The sequence below is a fragment of the Marmota flaviventris genome, chromosome 1 (assembly GCF_047511675.1).
Source record: "Marmota flaviventris isolate mMarFla1 chromosome 1, mMarFla1.hap1, whole genome shotgun sequence".
Classification (NCBI taxonomy): domain Eukaryota; kingdom Metazoa; phylum Chordata; class Mammalia; order Rodentia; family Sciuridae; genus Marmota; species Marmota flaviventris.
Window position 1 is genome coordinate 214,153,536 of NC_092498.1, and position 22,015 is coordinate 214,175,550.

Here is a 22,015-nt window from a genome sequence, read left to right on the forward strand (position 1 = left end):
TATGTATGTATGTATATATATATATATATATATATATATATATATCACAATTTTTTATCCATTCATCTATTAAAGGGCATATAAGTTGGTCCCACAGTTTAGCTATTGTGAACTGAGCTGCTATAAACACTGTTGTGGCTGAGTCCCTGTAGTATGCTGTTTTTAAGTCATTTGGGTATAGACCGAGGAGAGGGATAGCTGGGTCAAATGGTGGTTCCATTCCTAATTCTCCAAGAATCTCCATACTGCTGTCCATATTGGCTACACCAATCTGCAGATCCATGAGAAGTGTATGAGTGTACCTTTTTTCCTGCATCCTCATCAGCACTTATTGTTGTTTGTATTCATAATAGCTGCCGTTCTGATTGGAGTGAGATGAAATCTTAGAGTGGTTTTGATTTTCAATTCTCTAATTGCTAGCAATGTGAACTTTTATATATATATTTGTTGATTGATTGTATATCATCTTCTGAGAAGTGTCTCTTCAGGTCCTTGGCCCATTTATTGATTAGGTTTTTGTTTTTTTGGTGCTTAGCATTTTGAGTTCTTTATATACACTACAGATTAGTGCTCTATCAGATGTGTGAGGGGTAGGCTCTCTATTCACGTCACAGATTGTTTCTTTTGCTGAGAAAAAACTTTTTAGTTTGAATCCATCCCATTTATGATTCTTGATTTTAATTCTTGCACCAAAGGAGTCTTATTAAGGAAGTTGGGACCTAACCCCACATGATGGAGATTAGGGCCTACTTTTTCTATTAGATGCAGGGTCTCTGATTGTATTCCTAAGTGCTTGATCCATTTTGAGTTGAGTTTTGTGCGTGGTGAGAGATAGGGGTTAAATTTCATTTTGTTGCAAAATGATTTCCAGTTTTCCCAGCACCATTTGTTGAAGAGGATATGTTTTCTCCAATGCATGTTTTTTGGCAACTTTGTCTAATATAAGATAATTGTAATTTTGTTAGTTAGTCTCTGTGTCCTCTGTTCTGTACCATTGGACTACTCAACCATGCAACCAGCATGCTGGTTTCATACAAGAGGTTCGTAGCATAGAAGTTAACTAGTGAGATCAAAGAAAACACACAAGACTCAATTACCTTTTCTTTGACCAGGTCCGAGATGGCCCTCCCTCTGGCTCCCACCTCGAACCACCCAGTGGGGCAGCAAGGCGTACTCAGGACTAGCAGGAGAGAGAGAGAGAGAGGGCATGCCAGGGAGTGGCCTTTTATTGGGGAACAAGAAATTCAGGGGGAAATTCCATCCAATGAAGGTTGAGGGGGGCAGCATTCCAAGGTCAGGGTCAGTGATTGGTATCAGGGTCAATGGTCAGTCACACCCCCACAAGGATGGGCTCTCACACCCGGAGAGGGTGGGGATTAGCTCTGACACAGTTTAGCCAGATGCCTCACACCCAATCAAGGAGGTGCCCAATAATGTGCAAGAATGGCTTCCCACATATCCCTCCTTTTTTCTCTTAAAAATCAGGCGGTGGTTCACTCTTTCAAGTTTCTGCATTCTTGTTCCAAAGACTCACCATCCTATAATTACAACACAAAATAGAATTAACAGCAAAGAGAACAATCCAATAATGTACCAGGTTGAGTGTTTAAGAATATTTTCAGGGTTAAATCCATTTAACTCCTTCAATATTTGGTTAGCCAAAGAAGAAGGCTCCGAAAAATCAGCTCCATTATTTTGAATGTCTTGGATATGGTGATGAAGTTCCAAAAGATCCAAGCTATTATTATTATTTTGAAAGATACCTAACAAATGGTTTTTAACCTTCTCCCAATCCCAGAGAGAAGCATTGCACTTGGCAGCTGTAACACACACATATTTATAATTTGTGTGGCATTTAAGCCTTTCTTTAATTTTTAAAGCTGAAAGTTCTTTACCTATGTCTATAACAGTCGCCTCTAAGGCATTTAATTTAGTCTCAATCCTTTCATCAATATTTACTTGATTACACAGAGTCTTTGAAGTATTTTGAGCTAAATTATTAAGAAATTTTGATTGTTGAATATTTTGAGACAATGTCAGAGATGCAGAAACAGTGGATGCAATGAAAGAAACTAACACCAAAACACCAACAATTATAATTCCAATAGCACGTTTAGGTCTTGCTAGCTGGGCATGAATTTGCTGCAAGACTTGTAAACCAGTATCAGCATACCATGGCTCTGAAATATTAGCAGGTAATAAAACAAAAGAGGGCTGATGAAGTATCAGCACTCCTTTTCCTCCATTATACCTAGTAATACAATTGGTTAGGTTACATTTATTACAATAAATGTAATTTATTTACATAAATTTACAATATCGGTCATCTATCCATTTAACTTTTACATTCCCAATAATTAAAACATAAGGAGATTGGACACAGGCTCGTAAGCCATAGCAAGATCCCTCCTTACAGTTCTTGCCAACAAATTTTGGTAAAGGCTTGTCTGTAAAAATGTGAGAATTCTGAGGCAGCGATTAAGTGTGAAACATCCTTTTGAGTACCACCCTCACTGTAAGTCAAAATATTACTAACAAATCCTGCAGGTGTCATAGCAGAATTTTTTCATAATTGTCTCATCAATTTTTGGAGACCAGTCTAAAATATACCCACTATCTTTAGACACCTAATGTTGTACAGGAAAAGCATTTACACAATTCATCCATCTAGGAAAGGTGCCAAAATCAATTGTAGAACTATTTGGACAGTGGGGTATCCGTGGAGGTTTTGCAGAAATGACTGGCTTGTTATGGGAAAGTCCTATCTTAACTACTGATCTAGTGTAAGGTTTTAAGTCTCCACAAATAGAATAATTAGTCAGTCTAGGTCTACCAATCACTGTCTTTTCCTCAAATGATACTTTCAGACAGCCAGCATGTTTATCATGGGACCAACACAAAGGTCATTGGGCACTGTAGCCAGAATAATTAAATCTAGTCACATGATTGGGAGTAATATGAGTATCTGTAAATCCTCCCATCATGAATGAGTCATTAGTAAACACTGGAATAGATTCTCCAGTCCACACAGCTGGGTGTACCAGGGGTGGATCTGGGAAAAATGTCCAGTAAGTGTCTGTCTGGTTCCCATTTACCTGACAGCCCAGCAGGGCAATTACTGTTGCTACCATCAAGATTGGGGTCCTGTTCTTTCCTAGGAGTCAAATTATTTGGGAAGCCTGTGTTGTTAGCTTCTTCACATCTTCCCATGAAATCAGCTTTTTGGCTGGGTCAATCTGGTTTCTCTTTGTCTTTTTCCGATATCTCTTCCTTTTGAATGTGGGCTTCTCCAGGTCGATCTTCAGTCACTTGAATCTCGGTTCTATCTCTTTCATGTCGGATTGCGTGTTCAGGAACCCAGATAGGACAAAAAGCACTTTCTGGAAAAATACAAGCATGACCTCTGCCCCACATAATCACTGGGTCTGGGCCTTTCCAATGACCAGTCTGTAAATCTTTCCACAAAACTCTGCCTAAAGGGCCTGGTACTGTGGGAGACATTTGTCTCTCAGCCACAGTGTGACCTTCTACATCACAGTTTAAAAAATTTAAAACGAACAAAGCATGATTGAGGCTATTTTGAAGAGTCATAAACCTATTCCCCTCTTTTAATTTTTGTAATTGAAGCTTAATAGATAAATGGGCCCGTTCCACAATGGCTTGACCTTGGGGGTTATAAGAAATTCCTGTTTTATGATTAATTTGAAACTCTTGGCAAAATTGTTGAAAAGAAGAGCTTACATAAGCTGGTGCATTATCTGTTTTAATCTGCATAGGGCACCCTAACACAGAAAAGGCTGCTAGGCAATGAGAAATTACATGTTGATTATTTTGCTTAGTACATGCAGTGGCAAAAATAAATCTAGAATATGTATCGACTATGACATGTACATAACATTGCTTACCAAATTGAAGAATATGAGTTACATCCATTTGCCATATTTGATTTGGTTTTAATCCATGGGGATGTACCCATGATGATGGAGATGGAGTGTGAATAACACACTTCAGGCATTGGCTTATAATTTGATGAGCTTGTTCTCTGGTAATATTAAATTTTTTAGTAAGCTAGAAGCATTTTGATGATGCAAGAAATAGGAAGCTTGTGCACAATCATATGAAGACATCTGTTGACAAAAAGCTACTAATTTATCAATTTTGTCATTACCTGAAATTAAAGGTCCTGGAAGATTAGTGTGAGCCCATATGTGTCCTATGAAACATGGGTATTTTTGTATTAGCGCTGCCTTTTGTAAATTATGAAAAAATTCAAATAACTCTTGTCATAAAGTATACCCAATAACTGAAGTTTCAATATTTTTGGTAACTCTGACTGCATATAATCTGTAAGAATAAATATTAATAGGCTCATTTGCAAAGTAATTTAAGGCACAAATCAGATCTTGAAGCTCTGCTCTTTGGGCAGAAGTATATGAAGTTTGCATTACCTCTGTGTGAACACAACTATAATAACCTGCTTTACCTGAGGTTGAACCATCAGTGAACACTGATAAAGCTTCATCTATGGGGCATGGATGCACAATCTTTGGAAAAATAAGTGCTGTTAATAATGCAAATTGGATAATTTTTTTTCACTAGGGTAATGGCTATCTATCTGGCCAGGAAAATCAGCAAGAACTATCTGCCATAAGCTAGAAGTTTGAAAAAGCCAATTAGTCTGTTGAACAGGAAAAGGAATAATTATGATATCATGCTCAGATCCAATTAATTGTAAAATCTTTGTTCTACCTTTAATGACTAATTGAGCAATAGAGTCATGAAAAGGAATTAATATTTGTTGAGGGGAGTGGGCTAAATAAATCCACTCAATAACTCCTAATCTTTGCCATATGGCTCCTGTTGGGGTATGCTCAGTTGGAAATATTAATAAATACACTATTTCCTCAGGATCAACTCAAGTAAGTTTTGCATTTTTAATTGCATTTTCAACCCTTTTTAAGGCTGTTCTAGCCTCTAAGGTCAGCTGACGTGGAGAGGTTGGAGAAGGATTTCATTGTAATATCTGAAATAAAGGACTTAACTCAGAAGTAGTTAGTTTTAAGGATGGCCTCAGGTAATTAATATCTCCTAATAGCTTTTGAAAATCATTAAGGTATGCAACTCCTTAACTCTTATCTGAAGATTTTGAGGATGGATTGTACGTCCTTGAATTATCTGACCTAAATATTGAAAGGGAGGCATCTTTTAAATTTTTTGAGGAACAATGCAAAAACCCATTGCTGTAATTGAAGCCTCTAACTGAGTAAAAATTTCTGAAAGTACCTCTGGATTAGCATGAGCCAATAATATATCATCCATATAATGAATAATATATGCATCAGGAAAGCTATTTCTTAAGGGAGCTATCACCTAATCTACATATTTCTGGCATAAGGTAGGACTGTTACGCATTCCCTGGGGTTGTACTTTCCAGCAATATCTTTTAACAGGTTCCTTAAAATTAATTGCTGGGACAGTGAAGGCAAATTTTTCACAATCTCCAGGATGTAACCTTATAGAGAAAAGACAATCTTTTAAATCTATTACCATCAAGCTATAGTTTAAAGGGATGGCTGTGGGGGAAGGAAGTCCTGGCTTTAATGATCCCATAGACTGAATTGCATGATTTATTGCCCTTAAATCCTGTAGCAACCTCCAATTTCCTGACTTCTTCATAATAACAAAATAGGTGTGTTCCAAGGACTGAGTGTTGGTTCTATATGACCAGCCTGAAGTTGTTCCTCAACTAACCTATGAATTATTCTAAATTTTTCCCCTGAGATGGGCCACTGAGAAATCCATATAGGCTCCTCTGTGAGCCAGGTAATTTTTTCAGCTGTCTTAGGGATCAGGGAAATACTCAGGGCCTCTAGTAAAAATTTTGGTCTGGAGCATTTACTAATATTTGCCGTGGAGACTGGTTTGTAAACAGATACTCTCCCTGAAAGGTTTCTTTATCATCTCCAGGAAAATACCTCTGATTAACTTCCTCAATGGATCTTATAGAATTTGGAGTAACTAATAACAATCCCATTTTTGCTAAAATATCCCTTCCCTATAGGTTTGCTGGTAAAGACTCTAACACATAAGGTTTAAAATCTCCACTGTTCTCATCAGAATCTTCCCAATGGAGATAATTTGCACTTTGAGCAGGCTGTGAAATCTGTCCAATTCCCTCTAGGTTAGCTGGTGCTACATGTAAGGGCCAATTCCTATGCCAGAATCTACTAGAAAAGACAGAAATATCAGCACATGTGTTGAGAATGCCCTGGAAAGTTTTATGATTAATTTTAAGTTCCAATAAAGGGCGCTCTTGTCGCACTGAGACCAGTACACTCTGTCTGGCAGTTTAGAAACTGAATTTACTTGCGGGTGTTTATCCAAATCACAGGGCAATAAAATCAATTGGGAAAATGCATCCTTTGGAGTAAGCCTTAGGGCACAATTGGACCTTACAGTAATATTTAATTGTCCTTTAAAATTTGAATCTATCACTGCAGGTATTACCTCAATGGCTCCTTTTAAATTTTTACATCCAAAAATTAAACCTATAGTATTATTAGGAAGTGGCCCGAAAATCCCAGTAGGGATTGGTTTTGGCCCTGATTCAGGATTCAATTCAATTGTTGTTCAGGGTCCTAAGGAAACTGTCTGTGATTTATGTTCCAGTAAAAACGGTGGGCCGTCCTGGTCAGAGCCAGTGATGTCACACTATGAGACCCCTCCTGCAATTCCCCATATTTTTGCTCAGCCCAGGGAGGGGCCGACCTGAAGTTTTTGTTCTCCCGCTAGTAGGAAATGATGGTGAGAAGGCAGGCTGATCCATGCCATCTTGATCCGCCACGTGGGGTTGAGTCCTGCAATATCTATTATCAACAGTAGATGGAGCCCTGAATTTAAAATTATGAGTGCAACATTCTCCCGCAAAGTGATTATTTCTGCTACATAGATTACATCTTCATACCAATTCCTGCGATTGTAGGGTTTCTTTCAGGGCTGCGGCTAGCGTTACTGTCGGCAAATGGGTGGAATCAATCTCAGAACACAAGTGGATAAACTCAGAAACTGTTCCTTTTTTATGATGGGGTCTGAGAAAATCCTGACAATATTTATTCGCATTTTCAAATGCCAATTGCTTAACAATAAACTCGCAAGCTCCTTGGTCTCTGATCCACCTATTTGCTGTCTGATTCAATCAGGCTACAAAATCTGAATACGGCTCACTGGCACCTTGTTTGACTCTGGTAAGAACTAAATTGGACTGGTCCTTGGAAACTATTTGTTTCCAGGCACGTTTAGAACAGTCAGTTATCTGATCATACACTGCAAATTCATAATTTAACTGTATTTCCAAATCAGCAAATTCACCCGTTTCTAAAAAGATTTCTACTGGGGTCTGTAATTCTGTCTTCTATTCTTTTCTGCTTGTTCAATACAAAAATCAGCCCAATAAGATCGCCAAAGTAAAAAATCTCCTCCACTCAAACAAGATCTGGCTAACGAAATCCAATCACTTGGTGGAAGTGGTTGTGAGGATTTGGTATCAATCAAATTTTGTACAAAAGGTGTATTCAGACCATAAGTCTCACAAGCACTCTTCAATTCCTTAATAGTCTTAAATGGAATTATAGCATGAACTCGAACTTTTCGGTCTTGGTCATTAAACGGCTCAAAAACTGGAAAAGTTGAAAACCTCTAATGTCTTCTCCCGGCTCCTGCGCCTTCTTAATACATCGCTGGAACAGGGTAAGAAAAGTCATTGTTAATTCTGAGTACCTGTTAAGTTTTGTCCTTTTAGCAGATAATGACCGAATTCTAATAGCCTGGGCAGGCGGTGTTAAATGCAGTCTGTTAAAATTTCTCCATAAGTCCTGAATTTCAATGTCTGATTTCTCTTCCTCAGACTGCGACTGGTGGGAAGAATCTCTGCTGTTGCCATTTTGAAATTAGGCTTCTAAGACACGTGGTGGAGAAGGGCTTTGTGCCTCTCTAGGAATTACTTCTGGTTTTTCCTCTCCGGGAGGATTCTCTATCTCTTCCGGAGGACTCTCTATGACTGCGGATGTTTCCTCTCTATGACCCTGATCTCTATGACCTTACTCTCCATAATCTTCCTGCAGGCTACCCTGATTTCCTTCCTGCAAGTTCAAAGTAACATTCCTAACTTTTGGTTTAGCCCCAAGAGCTTTTGTTTTTAAACAGCTCAAGGGAAAAGAAATTAACTTAGACTCAGGAGGATTTTCCATTTGAATAGACTTAATAGCTCTCTGAATGCCTTTCAATAGATCTTCAGGGGGCCAAGAACTATGGCCCATGTATTCAAAAAGACAAATTTCTAAGGCCATCCAAATTTTTTGAATACTTTCTATGCCTCCAGGTAATTCATTAGAAAGGCAAATTTTTTTTTTTTTGTAATTTCCTCCCTAATTTCAACCAAGTATGTAAATTTGGGGATTCTTGGTCACAAAACCATTTACCCATGACCTTTAAGAATTGTAATAACTGAGTTTTGTTTTTTTTAATCTGTTTTCCTTTCTGATTAATTATGGTGTCTAGAATAGTCAAATACATCTCCTTATCTGTAGAAGTTGAATTTCCCATTTTAATTAATTTAATGTCTCACTCCTTCAGTACCTCCAGGTACTTTTGTTACCCAAAATCATCACCAATTCCTTTATCTTTATAGCATGCTCAATCTAGTTAAACTAAAAGCCTCCTTGTGGGCGCCAATTCAACTGCGCAACCAGCACGCTGGTTTCATACAAGAGGTTCGTAGCATAGAAGTTAACTAGTGAGATCAAAATAAACACACATGACTCAATTACCATCTTCTTTGACCATTTCACGGTATATGATACTCATAGACATGTTGCACATGTTGAACATACACTTTTAACTAAAAATATGAAAAATGCATTTGAATAATTAAAAAATTGGGAAACATTGAAGATAAAGGACTTATTTTCCTTCAAAATGTTGTGGACATCATACTATTCATAACATCTCAAAATGTTCATCTAAGGAGGCATGATCAGAGAGAGAGACTGTCCTGAGATTGGTTCTTTGAAGAAATTAAACATTCCTAAGAGTAAATCTCATAGCTTTAAAATCAAACTTAGGGGCTAAAAAAAAAGAGGTTTTCCTTGGAATAAAAAAAAAATTACTTTCACATCGGTCCAAATGAAAACAAAATTGACTGAAATTTTTCCTGTGTGCTCTCTTCTTTGTATCCCAAGGGAACTGAATTGTTTGTAGAGTAGAAAGAAACAGAACAATTTATTTAATGAGGAACTCTGAGAATTCATACCCTGAGGCAGTAGACAAGTTAATAATGCTCTTGGTGCCCCTTACAAGTAGTTCTCTAATCACATCCTGTATAAAAAGCCTGTATCCTTCTTAGTCACAGATTGTGGCAAAGAGAATGCTTCAGTGACAACCACTCATGAGAGCTGGTGTCCCGGTCAGGCTGGTGGAGCAGGCAGGAGAGAAAGTGGGCGCAGGGATTTGATCTAGGACTATAATGCCCAGGAAGCCCCTGATTCCTCTAGGCTGTGAAGTTCCTCTAAAGGAACTTTAGTTTCCATTGACAGGTCTCTTCCAGCTGTTCTTCTGATTCCCTTTGTACTCTTGGGATCCACCCCAGGACCAGTGTGTGCTTTGTTTTCTTTTGCTTCTGTTGATCCTAACTCTTCTCCACTCTTGCTTGTAATTGTACCCTCCTGTCAAGTTTCTGCCTCCAATTCCTATTTATTAACAACTCACCAAAGACCTCTTACCTACCTTGTTCCAAGTGTGACTGGAGTTTTCCGTTCCACTTTCTATTTTCACCAGCAGATCTGTCTCTAGTTATCTGTCTCTTACTAATTCTGTATTTTTATAGTTATTGTCTCACATTAGTGTCCACAGCAGCTCTACCAAGAACAGCATCTACTGTTTTTTTTTTCAGATGTTTATTAATCTAAATTCCTCTCCTCCCTTTCCCAATTCCTTTGAAAGCTTAGTAAAATGTCAAATGACTGAAGTTGGAAGAGGCTGCCTTGGCATGTTCATGGATATAATACAAATCTGTAGCATTTGAAGATAACATTTCCTTTGGGCTATTGTTTGAAAACTATCGTTTTTTACTGAGTCAGGAAAATGTCCATGGTTTTTCTGTTTGCAGGCCGCCTCAGCCCTGGATGGTAAGCACAGAAATGCCTGATAGTGTTTTTCAAATGCAGTTTTAACTGTGATCATATCTAGGATTACTATTAATCGATCTATTTTTATATGGAGGATGTTAACAAACTTCCTTATAATGAACAGTTTTAATTCATAGAATCATTGATCCTTTTCATCATGTGTTATGCTTTTAAAATACACACAAATGCACTGTATTTAATATCACTACACCCGTTTGTGAATCTTCAGGCATGTGACAGGCATGACGTCTTCTCCTTTATATTAGAGAACACATTTTTATTTCAATCTTTGTTATGTCTCCAACAATTGTATTTGTTCACTGCTAAAAATGTGGCTGGTGTAGCATGTGAGTCCCTGAAAGGTAAATGAAGAGCCAAAACCATGACTACTTCAGGGCCTACAGGATAATAAATCAGCTAAAGGAAGCTTTAATTGGTCTCACACTCTGTCCTTAATGAGCCTCATCCCCAGTTCACCATCACCAGGCCTCTCAAAGCCTCTCTTATGCTGAGTTGACCACTCCACAGGGCAACTACACATTCTCACCTCTTAGCCTAGAAGGTGTCTTCCTTCCTCACCTCCACTGATTAACAATGACCCATCCTTCCTAATTGAGGTAAGTATTACTATTTCAGAGAAGAGTCTTCTACCCACCCTCACATACTAAATTGATCTTCAGTGATGTTTCTCTGACTTTAATTAATTAAAAACCTTTGGGAATTCATAACATTAACATTTTTGTGTCAGAGAAAATGTGATCATTAATTTTTAACTCATAATTTTCCAATAAACATTACAGGATTTTTAAGTTTTTGAAAATTTTAATCCGTTATGTCTATCATCTATTTTGATGATCACCCATTCAAGCAGGGAGACATTATCCTGCCTTGTATTTGATTTTAATGGTGGTACCCTTTATTTCCTTCTCTAATCTACATAGTTCAAAGAGGAATGTTGAATTGATAATAATCAGAATTGCATATACAGATGGCAGCCACAGTTAAAGGTGATATTGATTCATGATAGAAATGCAAGGATGACCTATTGAGGTCTTAAGAACAGAATTTCACACTTATGAGAGTCCATTGTAGGAGAACAATTAAATCATTTTAATTAATTTAAATGTTCAATCCTACCATGTAGTTAGTATTTATTTCTCCTACTGAAGAGGTAAAATATTTGCTTTTAAGAGAATTAGACTTTTTCAGGACCACAAAGGTTGTAGGTTGGTGGACTAAAATTCAATTCTTAGAATTCCATCTCAAGAACCCAATAAATGAGAACTCTGTAGCCCACCTTTGGACACTTACATATCCAGAGTAATTGTAATTAAAAGGATGATCATAATTATAATAATAGCTATCATGTATTGAAACTGCCACCATGAACAGAGGCATTTTAAACCATACCAACAATGTAACAACAATAAACTCATTTTAAAGGAAAAAAATTTAAGGCACTGACAGTGAAATGTCATTTCATTATAAACAGTCAAATCATAAAAAGATGGTATGTATGCTAATCACTAATGTAGAGGTTTTCCAAAAAAAGCAGTATATCTAGAGATCATCAGAGAAACTACATGGAATGTCTGGGGTTATGTTGGAATGGCACTATAAAATATAACATTAGTTGATGTCCATAAATTCAAATGGAAGTATTAACACAGGACATTGCTGATAAAGAGAAGAAATTTTTGCTGCATTAAAGGAAATGTGGATGCTTTTAAATGAGAAATGAGAAATTTAAATGAGAAATGAGCATTTAAATGAGAAATGAGCTGCCACTTCGTGGAGGGAATCACTGTGATTGCCAAGATCAAATAGAAGGGTGATATTAAAAGGTGGTAAATACCCGAGGTACAAATTTATTCTTTATTGAACATGCATTTACCTCCTTTCTCAGCAGATTATCAGCTACATGGAAGGAAAAAACGACACAATTCTGACACAGTTCCTCCTCCTGGGCCTCTCAGAGGATCCAGACCTGCAGCCCATCCTCTTTGGACTCTTCCTGTCCATGTACCTGGTCGCAGTGCTTGGGAACCTGCTCATCATCCTGGCCGTCAGCTCTGACTCCCACCTCCACACCCCCATGTACTTCTTCCTCTCCAACCTGTCCTTGGCTGACATCTGCTTCATCTCCACCATGGTCCCTAAGATGCTGGTGAACATTCACACAGAGAGCAAAGATATATCCTACATCGAGTGCCTCACTCAGACATATTTTTTTACAACTTTAGTTGGAGTGGATAATATTCTGTTGACAATAATGGCCTATGACCGCTTTGTGGCCATCTGCCATCCTCTGAAATACACAGTCATCATGAACCCCTGGTTCTGTGTCCACCTGGTGCTACTGTCTTGGCTCATCATGTTCTTGGTGTCCCTGGTTCATATTCTACTGGTGAATCGACTGACTTTCTCTATGGGCACTGAAATCCAACATTTCTTCTGTGAACTGGCTCAGCTTCTCAAGGTGGCCAGCTCTGACACCTTTATCAATAACTTGTTTGTGTACCTGGTGACTGCCCTGCTGGGTGTGTTTCCTGTCACTGGGATCCTCTATTCTTACTCTCAGATTATCTCCTCCTTACTGAGGATGTCCTCCATGAAGATGAAGTCTAAAGCCTTTTCCACCTGTGGGTCCCACCTCTGCGTGGTCTCCTTGTTCTGTGGAACAGGACTTGGGGTTTACCTCACCTCTGCTATGACCCATTCTGCCCAGGCAAGCTCTATTGCCTCAGTGATGTACACTGTGGTCACCCCCATGCTGAACCCCTTCATCTACAGCCTGAGGAACAAGGATGTGAAGGGGGCCCTAGGGAGACTCCTCATTAGAGCAGCTTCTAGACCTTGATGGATCACTGACCTCAGAACTCAGGAAATGTTGTGTCCCCTGAGGAACAATGCACTGAATTATAATATCTTAACTCTTTTCTACCCTAAATATCATGCTTAATTTCTTGTATTCCCAAAGCTCTAGTGACTTTCCTTTTCCAGATATTCATTTATTTTGTCTCTTCAGCAAGCTCCCGTATTAACTCTTCCCTACCCATGGTTCATGAAGTCTCAAGTGCGTCACGTTGTCTAACAGGCCTTGCTGAGATTCCAACATGACAGCCATCACTTATATCCTGTGTTCAGGGAGATTTCTCAAAAATTGTTGCTTTAAGTTTCTTGACCTCAATTTGGTTGTATCCCTCTTTTCCCTGGAAGAAAATGAATGAAAACCATCACAGCCAAGTGCTGACAATACTCGGAGTGTGTTTGTCCTTTACATGCATGACTTTATTCAATCCTGAAAACATTGCTTAGGGGAAGTTCTTTGAAATTTGCTAACTTCTGAAAAGAGACTGAGCTTGAAATTCATGCTCACCTGGAACATGGAACGGAGCCCAACTCCTAGATTTGTAGCCTCATCTTTGTAAGAATGGTTGTGTTTTCAACATGAAAGCTGGAATGCAGTCCTGAAAGTGAGTTTGTCCTTTGCTTTCATGGTGACATAATGTCTCTGAAACATGGTGCATCATTTGTGATCTTTGCTTTCCCCTCCCTCCCTCCCTTCCTTCCTTCCTTCCTACTTTTTCTTTCTTCTTTGCTTTCTCTCTTTCTTTTCTCCCTCCTTCCCTTATTTCTTCTTTTCCTCTGTTCTTTTGACTCTTTCACTGGTAATGTTATCCAGTCCCAGTCCTTGTTCTCGCTGAATACTATTCCACTGCATGTATACACACAAGCTGTTTTTCCAGTTATCCTATTTGCGGTATTTCATCAATAAGAACCTGTGTACATTAACCCTTACCCATCTTCATTTACGTATGCTCAGTGATTGTGCATAATGACAAAATCCCCAAGCAAACCTTTTTCCCTGACCTAGTTAATAATCAAGTAAATGCCTATGCTTGTTTTAATTATTGTAGTAATAATCTCAGAGTGGAACTTCTGTGTTGTATGGTCATTTTATGTTTAGTTGTTTGAAGTATAGCTGAGCACATTTCACATTCTAATGTGTACAGCTACCAAAATGTTCATATCCTTGGCAATACTTGAGGAGTATGTGCAATTGATAAAGTTGGGTTATATGCATTTACAAATATGCTGTTACAAAATCCGCTGTGCTCTATGATTAATGTTAATAATCTCACTGTGCTTTAGATTTGCATTTAGCCATGATTAATTCAACATCTTCCAGATGCCTATTGGCAGGCACTATGTATACTTTGGAAAAATGACTTCTCACTTACTTGCTCATTTTGCAATGGTACAGTGTGCATTTGCTTCTGACCTCTAAGATTTCTTTGTCCATTGTGGACACTTGACTCATAAGATATGTGTTTTGAAAATATCTCCCCATTTTTTATATGGTTTCCAATTTATGTGAAGCACACAATTTATTTTTGTTCATTTAAATCATAGTGGTATATAATGCATCCTTTGAAGTTATTTCTTCCAACTAAAATTTTGTGTCCTTGGACCAACATCTACTCATACCAATCCTCTGGTAAACACCCTTTTAATCTCTGTTTTCATGAGTTGGACTATTTTAGATACCATATTTAAGGGAGATTTATGACTGACTCGCCTCTTTTAAGAGAATGTCATATGGTTTCATCCATGTTGTATCAAATGACAAGATTTCCTGTTTTTTTCTTTCTATACTACTGGCCTATGGTTTGGAATCACCATTCCTTTGTGATGTATGTTTTTTGCTAGTATGGATAAGACTCCAATTCTGATTTTTTTCTGTTAATTTGATGCAGGATTGCATATTAGAAACTATTGGTCTTTACAAAGACTTTTGGTAACTTTCCATCCCACTGTTAGGTCAGAACATCTTAGAAGACTGCAGCTGAGGTGCCAGCCGGGGTTTCAGTCATCTTGTGGCTTCACAGCTGAGGATCTGCTGCAAAGATACTTCATGCAGCTGTGGGTAGGATTCAGGTTCTTGTAGGATGGTGGCCAGAGGCCTCTCCTAATTCCTAGCCAGAAAGGACTCTGATGGAAAATCTCAGAACACAGAAGCTGGCTTGTCACTGTGCTCAAGCAGGTGACAGAACAAGGGAGGACCAGGCCACTCCTTCCATCAGTGCATTAGTTCCTAAGTACCCCAATAATGTGGTGCTGTCTCTCTCTATATGGCCCACCAACCACAAAGACACCAGTCTGTCAGCAAAAATATCCTACAGAAGAACAGGCAGATGGCATATGTACCTCTCTTCTGTAGGGGACATTTCCACAGTTTTGACTCTGCTGCTCTTGGACCTGAAGTCAAAAAGAATAACCTTGGTTCTCTTCCAACAATAGGGTCTCACTAGAGCATCACATTAAACTGCTGTCATTCCATGTGCAGACACAACAAGGGTATCCAGTAGCTCTGAATTTTTCTTGAGAAAGTGCTCCTCTCACTCCAACTGTACTTCTTTCAGATTTTGTATGTGTTATCACCTAATAAAACCTTTAATAAAATAAACAATTCTCTGTCTTTATTGAAGTTGATAAAATAGGTGACATGGGTATCAGGGTCTTTGGAAATTGTCCATAGTCTACCCATAAGGACCTCACAAATGATAAAGATTAAGACAGTTGATTGTTTATTGACCAATGTAATAAAACCTCAATATATACCCCTTCAAGTTGAATGTGGTACAGATGATGCTATTAATGTGTACATGGATACGTACTAGAGGTGAATTTTGCAGGATCACATAACCTAACTCCAGAAGCGCAGTGCCCTATGAGAGATGCCTGGTGTTCAGATTATGTAATAAAAGCATGTTTTGTATAATGATGCAAGTCACACAATTTCTAATACTGAATGATATATGAATTCTAGGAATATGCATTTGAAAAAAAATATTTTTATATAATAATAGGAGCTATCATTGATGGAGAATTATTGTTTGCCAGGCTCATGACAATTTATATATAATCATTTGAAGAGGTTGGAAGAAATGTACTAATGCAGTTAATTTGCTCCTGAGGAATCTTAGGCTCAAGAGGGAGGGGATGTTGCTTAAATTCTCAGGTGTAAGAATCAGTGTATGATTGAGGAAATGTCTCTAACTCCAACACTCTTTCTATTTTCTACATTTTCCATCCTAATCAAAGATTGTCACATTACGTTTAGGTACTTGGTGTGGAATTTAAAGAATTTCCCTAAAACCCTCCTAATTTATTAAATAAAATAGAGAGAAACTGTAAGAAGGCCACATTGTTATTGTATTTTCCAGGGACTTTGGCTACCAAATGGGTAGGAGAACAGGTAACATGCTTTGGTTGGTGACATGGACTAATATCAACATAAAGTAAAAGAAGTAAAACTTTGTTTATTTTATGATGAAATTCTTGATTTAATAATCTCCAGACAATCTTCAGACTTAGCAACCAGAAATGTGAAGCCACCGGTGATGCCCCAGATGGACATCTGAGCCACATTGACACTGGCTTTATTTTCTGAGTATTTTTAAATGCTTCAGTTGCAGATATCTCAAAATATACCTTTCTCTCTCTCTCTATTGTGATTTGTCACTTTGTGTTCACCATAGAAATAGAAATAATCCAGTTCTTTTAATGGGATGAATAGCTTGGCGGGGCAAAGAGGGAAAGCCAGGTCACAGAGAAACTGAAGGGCCCTCGAAAACACTAAGCTTAGGGGTGTCAGACAAATATACTGAATTTTTCATGTAGTGAAATTCTCTGACCCTGGAAGAAAGTATATAAAAACAAAACGAGAAGGAAAGCAGAGCAGTGATTTCATGTGTCCCTGCTCAGCATGAAAAGGTAATTACAGGGGGTGAGATTAGAGCAGAAAGAAAATTGTTGAAAACCCAGCATAATGACAACCTACTTGGTGTTGACCGAGAGTGGGTTTATTTTTTCAATTATATTGCATTAAAGTAAAATCATGTAATATACACAAATGTCAAACTTTAAAAATTGATCACATCTCAATTGTTTATCTCCCTGAACAAGTCACTTCACCTCTCCTTGGACTCAGTTTTCTCTGTGTGAGATCAGTGGTACAATAAGAGGAATTATCTGACATGGGTTCTTACAAATGTTTTACTATGTTTCTCACATAAATCCCTTTTAAAATGTAAATGAGAGTCTTTTAAAGACTTGCAGAGACAGAGAAATGAAAGACGTGAACAATCCTCACAGATTTCCTACAGAGTAGATGAATATACTGGGAACAATCTGTGGGCCTTCATCTTCTCTTTGTCTTCTTCCTCCATTAGCCTGAGGAAGTCCTTAGAGACTGGAGGAACACAGAGCAATTTGGCTAATTAGGAGCTCTGTTCTTTGGGCTTCCAAGGCCATTTAATAGGCAATAGTCGGCCTGTCCCTTTCGTCACAGTCACAGTTGAATGGCTCCAGTATTGAGGGTCCCACACCTGTGTGTGCATCAGGAAGATCCTATCTGATGCTGTATCCTTGTCAGAAGCTGGATACATACATTTATCCTGGGGGTACAGTCTCACCCTTTGCTGGGCATGGGCCTGTCTTCAGACCTGCATTCCTTGGTCATGACCCAGCAGAGAAGCATTGTGACCAGGTAAATACAAAGGGAACCCCAGCTTGTGGGAGAGACCCTGGGAAGTGAGTTTCCTCATAATGAGGACAAACATGTTCATTAGTATTTCCAACTGTCCTCCTTGATCTCACCTGGCCAGATAGCTTCAGTACCTTCCATGTCTTCAGTGTCAGGCCAGGTGAGTGACATGCAAAGTTTCTGCTATGAAGAATGTGAAGTGTATGTTTTTGGTTGTGGCGGGGGTAGCAGAAATCTTATTCAAAATGTGCTTTCCACCCAAACTGCTTCTACTTTTCGTAGATATCTCACCCACAGTAGTAGGAAATGCATCCTTCTTAGTAATCCAGATGGGCTGGTTCCATATGTTGGTGATTGTGAGTTACAGTGCTATAAATATTGATGGGGCTGTATCGTTATAGTATGCTGATTTTAGTTATTTTGGATAAATACTAAGGAGTAGGAGAGATAGGTCGTGTGTGTGGTGATTTCATTCTTTTTTTTTTTTTTTTTTTAGTTGCTGGATATTGAACCTGAGCTTTGGGCATGCTAGGCAAGCACTCTATCACTAAGCCATGTCCCGAGCCTCACACCTACACTTGAGGAAACTCTATCACTCTTCATAGTGGTTGTACTAATTTGCTGTCCCACCAACAACACATAAGTGAACATTTTCCCTCACATCCTTGCCAGTGCTTATTATATTTTGTATTCTTCATAATTGCCATTCTAGCTGGAATGAGGAAAAATTTCAGGGTACCTGTTTTAGGATTTCTCTGATTGCTAGGGATATTGAACATGTTTTCATATGTTCATTTGCATTTTTTGGCTATTTTTATTTCTTCCTTTAAGAAGTGTCATAGTGCTTCTTAATCTACTTTATTAAAAAGACTTTTTAATGCAGCAAAATATTGTTATATCTTTTTCTTAAATGAGTAGGCATTATTTTACTGAGATAGGTATTTTTTAAATCTCTAATATTGTTTGTCTTTGAAAACTGTTCAGTTGAGCATTTCTGAAGTATTAACAGTTCTAAGAAGACGAGGTTTATTACAACTGGGAAATGTTGCTAATTGTTTATGGCTATCAAAGATTAATTCAAAATATATAGAGTTCTGAGTAACTACTTATTTCATTTTTCAACCATTTTCCTTTTTCTCAAGGTGTACAAGGAATATGGAAGAACAAAATCTAACAGGTATCTCAGAATTCTATCTCATGGAACTGTCAGAGGACCCAGAACTGCAGCCCCTTCTCTTTGGACTGTTCCTGTCCATGTACCTGGTCACAGTGCTCGGGAACCTGCTCATCATCCTGGCCATCAGCTCTGACCCCCACCTCCACACCCCCATGTACTTCTTCCTCTCCAACCTGTCCTTGACTGACATCTGCTTCATCTCCACCACGGTCCCAAAGATGCTCATGAACATCCAAACTCACAGCATAGTCATCTCCTATGTGGGCTGCCTGACACAGATGTCTCTATTTAGCATTTTTGGATGTATGGATGATCTGCTTCTAACTGTGATGGCCTATGACCGGTATGTGGCCATCTGTCACCCCCTGCAATATATGGTCATCATGAACCCTCGCCTCTGTGGCTTCTTAGTTTTTCTGCCTTTTCTGGTTAGCCTTTTGGACTCCCAGCTGCACAATTTGATTGCTCTACAACTCAACTACTTCAAGGATGTGGAAATTGGTAATTTCTTCTGTGATCCATCTCAACTACTTAATTTTCCCTGTACTAATACATTAACCAATACTATAGTCATGTATTTTACTGGTGCAATCTTTGGATTTTTTCCAGTCTCAGGGATCATTTTCTCTTATTATAAGATTGTTTCCTCCATCCTGAGGATCCCTTCCTCGGGGGGGAAGTACAAAGCCTTCTCCACCTGTGGGTCTCACCTCTCAGTTGTTTTCTTATTTTATGGAACAGGCATTGTGGGGTACCTTCATTCAGCAGTGTCATCCTCCCCCAAGAAAGATGTGGTGTCCTCAGTGATGTACACTGTGGTCACCCCCATGCTGAACCCCTTCATCTACAGCCTGAGGAACAGGGACATTAAAAGTGCCCTGTGGAGGCTGCACAGCAGGATGGTCTAAGCTCATTATGTGGGATGCCTGATGTTCCATCTTTTCTTAGTGTTGATCAGAAACTCAGTCATCTAGGACTTCAGATGCTTTAATTTGGAATCACTATTTTTGTGTTTTCTTAGTTGGTGCTCACTTCATATTTCATGTCTGAAAACTGTTTTATTGGGGTGTCTTTAATTCAATTTCACGATTTTCCTTGGATCCCTTTTCATTGTAAACATCAAAATTGGCAACCCCTGTCCTTCTTAGAAATACCCTGGACTCCAGGTGAATGGAGAAACTCTATTTTTACATGGTTAAAATTGTTGTCCTTTAAAGTTCTTGTGAATTTTCTTTAAAAATTTCATCCAAAGGGGCTGGGGTTATGGCTCAGTGGTAGAGCACTTGCCTTGCACATGGGAGGCACAGGGTTGGATCCTGAGCAACACATTTATATATGAGCAACACATGCATATATACATATGCAAGTATGTATTGTGTCACATTTATATATTAGCAACACATGCATATATAGATGTAAGTATATATGTAAAATGTATATATTTTTTTAGAAAAAGCAATTGCATCTCAGTATGAATTGAGGCATGTTACATCTCAGGGTCAGATCACTGGTCTCCAGTTTGACTTTCATTGTAAAAGAAGTTAATTTTTTTTTGACTAGGTCTCATGCTTATGGATTCCTATTAATATGGATCTGACTAATTAAATGTTTAGAAGAACCTTCTATGAAGGTTCCAAAGCTGGTTCCTAAAGGGATTTTCAAGATGGCCTTAGCAAATCCATTTAAAAACTCCAGTTTGAAACCTGCAGTCTCACCAGGCACATCTAACAGAGCCCTCCAGTATGGCCCTCAGACAAGTCACGTCCCTTCACCCTGATAAACAGAGTGAAGCTCTGGCAGGCTGTCCTTGCCTGATAAGAGAGAAAGGTGAGAAGGCCCTAGTGGAGACCACCAGACCAGATGTTTCTGAAATCCGTTGGTAGCTGATAAGGATTGAAAGCCCCAAAATGTAGTATAAATAACAGAGTTAATGAAAAGGGATTCAGCCAGCTGAAACAAGGTTGCACACGAGCTGGAGAGCCTAATGAGGACCTGACATCCCAACACTTGTCATCATTCCTGATCCTCTGTGTGATCCTCACTGCTCTCCAACTCTACCACCTCGCCTGGACCTTGGTGAGAGCCGCAACTTCTCCCTACGACCCTCTCCCCAACCAGTCGTCCACTCCACACCAGGAGAAGCCTGCCTTGGTTCCGGACCAGTCTGAGTGAGTGTTCATCTGCTGGACGTAAAGCCTAAGGCCTGAGACTTTTGAGCTCAGCATGCAGAGGGAGTGTCTGTCATGAGCCTGTCATGATTAGGTGTATTTGCAGTGCTTAGAATTAATCTAGAATTGTCTGCTGTGAACTGATTATGTCTATTGCAGTGCCTAGCACTAAGGACTGTCGTTTTCTTGATTAAGAACCTATAAAGTGAAACTGTATTGAGTGCTTTGAGTGAATAAAGCATTGAAAAGGGCAGAGATATGTGGACATTTTTATTTCTCCCCCTCGACTGCATATGTCGGAATTTTGCCCCTTTGCAACAGGGATCAAGGTCAAAAGGGTAAGTCAGAGCACCAGGCAAGGTGGTTTTCTTGGAATCTCTTCCTTAAACACACATGCCCATCTACCCCCAGAGCTTGTCATGCACTGGTTTAAGCATGTGACTCTCTCCTCCAGTCCCACCCTTCTGTAGTTGTATTCTCAGGCTGACTGGGGACTCTTGGAATCATTTCTCCATCTTCCACCTGGTTTGGTGGTCACACTGGTTACACCATGGTCACTAATTTCATTAGTTTGAAAATCCAGTATATGTCACTGGGCCCTTTTTCCTCTCTCTCCATTAAAATATTTAGATTTGTTTGTATTCTTATGGGACCCAGAGTGATAAATTGTAACATGGGGAAAAAGATATGTTGTGAATTGTCTGAAAATGGAATATTTTTAAAAGTGATGAAGATATAAAGCTTATTTTAAATGTATATGCTTATTCAGGTGTCCAAGTGAGTGAGGATTCAGGGGTTGTATAATATGACACATTTTCTTAAAAGAAAAAAATCATCCTTTCTTATTCTGTGGCTTCCTGCTTTGCCCTGTGTTTTCTTCCTATCACATGTTAACACCATAATAAGCCAATTTGTCATGAGTCCCTCATTAGAGATG

At 38.8% G+C, this 22,015-nt stretch overlaps 2 protein-coding genes across 2 annotated transcripts; both read left to right on the forward strand.

Annotated features, from left to right (window-relative positions):
* The first annotated feature begins 12,102 nt into the window (after positions 1 to 12,102).
* On the forward strand, positions 12,103 to 13,041 carry LOC114107553 (olfactory receptor 7D4-like). Its single transcript, XM_027954972.2, has one exon. The coding sequence runs from the start codon at positions 12,103 to 12,105 to the stop codon at positions 13,039 to 13,041; it is 939 nt and encodes a 312-aa protein (XP_027810773.2).
* Positions 13,042 to 18,833: 5,792 nt separating this feature from the next.
* On the forward strand, positions 18,834 to 19,818 carry LOC114107543 (olfactory receptor 7E24-like). The gene has a single exon (XM_027954960.2). It carries the CDS (start codon positions 18,889 to 18,891, stop codon positions 19,816 to 19,818), a length of 930 nt encoding a protein of 309 aa, XP_027810761.2. The 5' UTR covers positions 18,834 to 18,888.
* Positions 19,819 to 22,015: the final 2,197 nt, after the last annotated feature.